This window comes from Prosopis cineraria, unplaced genomic scaffold, assembly GCF_029017545.1.
Source record: "Prosopis cineraria cultivar Desert tree isolate PC_DT_omini unplaced genomic scaffold, ASM2901754v1 PC2, whole genome shotgun sequence".
Lineage (NCBI taxonomy): Eukaryota > Viridiplantae > Streptophyta > Magnoliopsida > Fabales > Fabaceae > Prosopis > Prosopis cineraria.
Window position 1 is genome coordinate 37,181,563 of NW_026555333.1, and position 6,037 is coordinate 37,187,599.

The 6,037-nt window shown below is 33.4% G+C and overlaps 1 protein-coding gene across 1 annotated transcript; it reads left to right on the plus strand.

The window, feature by feature from the left end:
* Positions 1–2,561: 2,561 nt before the first annotated feature.
* LOC129303474 (zinc transporter 6, chloroplastic) lies at positions 2,562–4,810 on the plus strand. Its single transcript, XM_054942816.1, has 2 exons — positions 2,562–3,349; positions 4,407–4,810. Exons 1-2 carry the CDS (start codon positions 2,669–2,671, stop codon positions 4,719–4,721), a joined length of 996 nt encoding a protein of 331 aa, XP_054798791.1. The 5' UTR covers positions 2,562–2,668; the 3' UTR covers positions 4,722–4,810.
* The last annotated feature ends 1,227 nt before the right edge of the window (positions 4,811–6,037 follow it).

Here is a 6,037-nt window from a genome sequence, read left to right on the forward strand (position 1 = left end):
TTTAAGTGAGGATTGCATGATTAAAAAGACTTAGATTAATAAGTGATAGATCACATGAGTTCACAAGATGAAATAGGCTTGAAATGACTTAAGACTCTCTTAGACAAAATGTGTTCTATAAACTTAGTGACAAAACATGCGTGAACACTTTCCCTTTTAGGCTTAAAATGACACTGCTCAAAGTGCAAAGGAACAAAATGTGACAATTCAAGCGTGCGTACATAAGGGTAGCTTTACGTGAATTGGAACACAGAAGTTTTAACAAGGCATCACATAAACACAAGTGACAAATCGCACATGAATCACTACTCAATCAAGCATGAAACATCAATTAGTGTGCCTCAAGTGACATATCACACATGGGACCATATTGAATCACATGTGAAACATCATTCAGAAAAAAAAAAACTCAACTTCTATGATCCAATTCAATCTAGAATGACATTACTCCCAAGCTTGAATTTACTAAGACAAGTTTTATTATGCATAAATAAGACTAATGAGCCTAACATAATGCATTCATTTTAAGATTGATAACATGTGATTAAGCTCTCATTATTCTAAAAGAAATAAATAACTTATCATATAAATCTTCTTCTTCTATTGATTCTTCATGCTCTTGAAGGTTTTGTTTTCATCCATGAATCTTTATGTATTTGAACACATAACACAAACCTCTTCTCTTAGTTTTGTAATCATCAAAATATATTATTCAATAAATGGCACTTGGTTGGTGAGATTAAACACCCTTGTGTGCATTTTAAAAGGAAAAAGGATGATTTTGTGTTCGGATGTCCAACTTTTAATTGAGGAAGTGTTTAATTTTAAAACTAGTGTTAATGGTTAGGTGGCTTAAAAAGCTATGTATGAACACTTAAATTGTTCAAATCAAATGTCGGATGGTGAAATGATGTGCTTTGAAAGTTAAACCTGAAGTGCTATCATGGCAGCAATTTGTTGTCATGATGGTAAGGGTGCACTGCAACACAGGGCATGTGCATTGTAGCATACTACACAGTGAGAGGACTCTCCTCTCTGTGCCATCCACTACAGCAAATAAGGCATTTTAAGGGATGACCATTTTGCCCCTTCTAATGTTTAGAAGTGCTCTGATTTATTCCCATGCTTTTGTTACTTCCTTTTACTTGTTTTAAACTATATTTTAAGCTCAAACACCTTTTCAAAAAGGGTTTCTTGAAATTTCAAATCTTTTAAACTTGATTTATACATTCTTATGTTGTGATAACATTATATAAGGAATTAATTACTCCTAGTTATTAGAACGGTGTTATGTGTTTTGGTAATGTCAAGGTGGACATTACATTAAATGCTGAATATGCTTCCTACATGTCAATATTTGCTGTTATGGACTAAAAAAGGGATAAAAATACCCATGAAGTCGTCAACCAGGAGCATCCAATAGTCCAAAGTGAGAAAAGAGCAAAAATACCCATAATGTTATCAAAATTAGTGCAAAAGTTATCAATCTATCGAATTTCTTAAATGTTGACAATTTAGCTGATATTTAAGTAAAAGTTGACTAGTTTTTCACATAAGGTTATGCCAATGTTTTTAAGGTAGTTGGTGTATGTAGTCATGAAGGTGTTACAAGCAGAGACAACCTCCTTCATGAAGTGTTTGCATTCTTTACAGTAAGTCATAGCCTCTTCGTTCTTAATATTTGATTGTGTATAACCTATCTCATTGTGTTGAATCTCAAATCTTGTAGATAAAAAAAAATGAGTGGAGAGGGAAGGAGGAAGGAGGTGGGATATGTGGTGATGGAATGAAATCACATGGCAAGAATTTTGATGGATTAGTCACTATTGTACCGACTAAAGTAATGTTATGAGTACTCATACAATAACTTATCAACCTCCGTAGAATTTTACCTAGAAATATTTTTCATCCACATCAGCAAAAAAAGATCAACTTCTACTTAAGTGTTAATTAAACAGTCAACATTTAAAGGATATGATGGATTGGTCATTTTTGCACCAACTTTGGTAATATTATCAGTATTATTGCTCTTCTTTTCACTTTAGGCTATTAGATGCTCTTAATTAATGACTTCATGGGTATTTTTACCTTCTTTTTTAATTCATGTCAATAAAAATTGACACGTAGAAAACACAGTAGGCAATACAATTAGCATTTAACACTGAAAAATTAACAGCGCTAGGGTAAGTTAATGGTTTGATCACTTTTATAGTAATTTTGACAACGTCATGAGTATTTTTATTTTTTTTTATTTTAAACTACTAGATATTTTTGGCCGATCACATGATGGATATTTGTGCAACTTAATTCAATCTTTTTTGTTTGAAGTCCGGAGAAATTATGCTCCCTTCTTCCCTTCCCTGAAAAACACTTCAACCAAACAGCGTCTAGAGTGTTATTGACCAAAGAAATTGAATGACACGAAGACAGCATCACAATTTTTTCGTTTAAAGTCTCTAAATTAAAAGTTGCCATTAAAAATCAACTTATCTCAAAGTTAGAAATTTTTCTGCCAAAGTGGCCCCACGTTATTTATATGGCCTCCTCTTCTTCTTCCTCTTCTTCTCACACTGGGACTTCCCTGGCTTCATCCTCTTCACTCTCTACCCCCTCCCTCCCTCTCCCTTTCTCTGAGTCTGAGACAACAAAGGCTTGAAGTCCACCGTCCATGGCGGCATGCGTGACCGATACGGCTCGAGCCGCCGCTTGCAGAAACGGTGAAGCGGCGGCTCACCTGAAAGTGATATCGATCTTCGTGATTTTCTTCACCAGTATGTTAGGCATGTCGTTGCCGGTGCTATTAGCCCGATATTTCCAAGGGAAATCGCTCTACGATAAGGCAATCGTAGTGATTAAGTGCTTCGCCGCCGGTGTAATCCTCTCCACCTCTCTCGTCCACGTCCTCCCCGACGCTTTCGCCGCACTCTCCGATTGCCAGGTGGCTTCAATGCATCCATGGAAGGACTTCCCCTTCGCGGGCCTGGTCACGCTAATTGGCGCGCTGATGGCTCTGTTCGTGGACATCGCGGCGAGCTCGCATGTGGAGCACGCTCACTCGCACGCGCAGACGCAGTACGCGCTGGTCGGAGCACAGGAGAAGCTGGAATCGGGCGAATTGAAGGCCGAGTTGGGAGCGAGTTGCGAAAGGGAACGGCAAGCGGAGGAAATGGCGAAATTGAAGCAGAGACTGGTGTCGCAGGTTCTGGAAATCGGAATAATCTTCCATTCTGTGATAATCGGAGTGACAATGGGAATGTCTCAGAATGTATGCACCATTAGGCCTCTCGTAGCTGCTTTGGCATTTCATCAAATTTTCGAAGGGATGGGTCTCGGCGGTTGCGTTGCTCAGGTTCGTTATCTTCTTGCTTTTACCAATTACCATCTCAGACTATCATCTGTCACCGAATTTTCAGCTTGTTTATTGTCTGTTTGACATGAATATAATACTCATTGTAAGTAAATTAATGATTATAATTATAATTTGGGGACTTCTTATTATAATTCATGGGTTTACTTTATTAGAGGTGAAGTGATATTAAATAATGGATTGTTTGGACTTGGGAACTTGGGATCACTGTGCAGTCATGAGCAAAGAAATTTTTCAAAATTTTTAATTAAATATAGATGCTATGATTTTGTGTTGATACTGGCACAATGATTGATACTGAAGAAAACGTGTGCTTTATTTCCTTTTCTCATTTGATTTGGGTCTGTAAAGCCCTACACTTGCAACAAATGGGTGCGTGTGCGTATCTATGGGGCGATTCTGTGTAGATTGATCAATTTGTTAAAATTAAGGAAATTAAGTTAATTTGATAAATACATTAATTAAATTAAGCAGTTATATTGATGTGTTAATTAATAGTTAGTTGCGTTTGTTTGTCCAAACGTCTATCTAATGGTTTGAGACTAAAACAAAAAGCAAGAAGGAACTTGAAGTCTAGATGAATAATTCAATGATCAATGAGATATCAGAATAATTAAATGGAGTATCGTCAAAGGATAAACCATATTCTGTGAACATAAATACCAGTGACAATGAGCAAAAGTCCTTTGTGAATCTTCTCCACTTTCTTCTTCCTTGATTTCTTGTAAATCTGACCAAAGAAAAGAAAAAAAAAAACAAAAAGAAAGAGAGAGATATGAGAAATTGAAAGGAACGAACTTGGTAGCTTCATCTCCTCTGTTTCTCTCTTCACAAGTTAACAAGAAACTGAATGAAAGGAAACACTGAAACAATCTTCAGTCAAAAAGCCTTTTGAGTGTCCAAAATTGAAGAGTAGTCATCATTGGGATTTCTACAAGCATACATGCATACATACATATATTCACACGCACACGCGTCATGTGTTGGCTTTATTGTTGAAGAATCTGATAAATTGATTCATATTGAAAAAATTTTACAGGCAGGGTTTAGCTTTGGGACAACGGCCTACATGTGCTTCATGTTCTCAGTGACGACACCGATGGGGATTATATTGGGGATGATGTTATTTTCATTGACAGGTTATGACGATAGCAATCCAAAAGCTTTGATCATGGAAGGCTTATTGGGTTCAATTTCTTCAGGGATTCTGATTTACATGGCTCTGGTCGACCTAATTGCAGTAGATTTCTTTCACAGCAAGCTCATGAGCTCAGATCCAAGGTTGAAGAAGGCTTCTTTTGTTGCCTTAACTCTTGGATCTACTGCTATGTCAATTCTCGCCCTGTGGGCTTGAACTTGTAACTTTTTTGTTTTCTTCTTTTTCTCTGATTTACGTTTTCTCTTTTCTCTAATGAATAATAACGCCTAGGGTTTACTAATTAATGTAAGATGTATAGTCCCTTGCATGTCCTCACTAGCCTTTCCTTGAAATTTAAGTAATGATAGAGTAATGGAATGACCAGATAAATCCAAAAATATATATATATATATATATATATATATATTGATACGAAGCTGTGAACAATTCGGGCTAACTCTATAATCTAAGGTTAACAGCATTTTTATTACTGTTAGATGATAGAGACAATTATAGAAAAAGTTTTAAAAAAATTATACATAAAAAAAAACACAATCATTAGATCTTATAATTGTATCTGATTTTATTTTTAGTTCTTATAATTTTTTTAAGTTTTGTTAATAAACATTGAAAATATATGGATATGAGTTATAGATGTCATATAATCTTATTAAAACTGTAAAGATTAAGAATATTGAAAAAAATTATAAGAATTAAAAATAAAATTTGATTAAACTATAGATATTATATTTTTTATAAATAAATATTGTACAAGAAAATTAATATTGATTAAAATATACTATTTTGAAAAAATACTTATGAAATATAATACTATTTTAATTTATAATTCAAATGGTGTGGAAAAAAAAGCACTCATAAATCTTCAATAGAGCAATTGATTATAATTTTTGAAGGAGAATTTATAAATTTTAAAAGAAATATTTATAATTTATCATATAATTTTATTTTACAACTCAACCATGTCAATAACGCATTTACCTATATATCTTAAACGCATTAGTTGAGCTGTGAATTCTTAAAGAAAGACTTGTAAATTTTAGAGAAAAAAAAAAGAGATAATATAATACTTGATTCTTGCAGTTTTAAGATATTTTGTTTTTAGTTCTTAGATTTTTTATTTTTTTATTTTTTGTTGTCAATACCTACAATTTTCGTCATTCATAACAGTAGTTCCTTCCATTATTAACAGTGCTAAATTCATTAGTGGCAGAGTCACATGCAACCCCTCACTTAAAAAAAATGACATGTTTGGGGTGATAAATTTTTATATTTTATAATTTACATCCTTAACTTATTATACTTTACATCTCCTTATTTTTATATTTTAAATTTTAAATTCATTTCAATATTATTTTCTTAATCTAAATTTATTCAATTTTTTTATTCAAAGCTTTGTGAATATTAACTCATAGTTTTACTATATCTAGATAGCAACATTATTTATTAATCATTTAAAAATAAAAATATAATTTGATTAAAATAGAGTGATGTTGTTCTTATCCTAAATATTA

Excerpts from the sequence above, each read along its gene's own strand:
- LOC129303474 (XM_054942816.1), top strand. The coding sequence starts at position 2,669 with ATGGCGGCATGCGTGACCGATACGGCTCGAGCCGCCGCTTGCAGAAAC. Across the intron at positions 3,350-4,406 it reads TCGGCGGTTGCGTTGCTCAG|GCAGGGTTTAGCTTTGGGAC; the intron begins GTTCGTTATCTT and ends AAAATTTTACAG.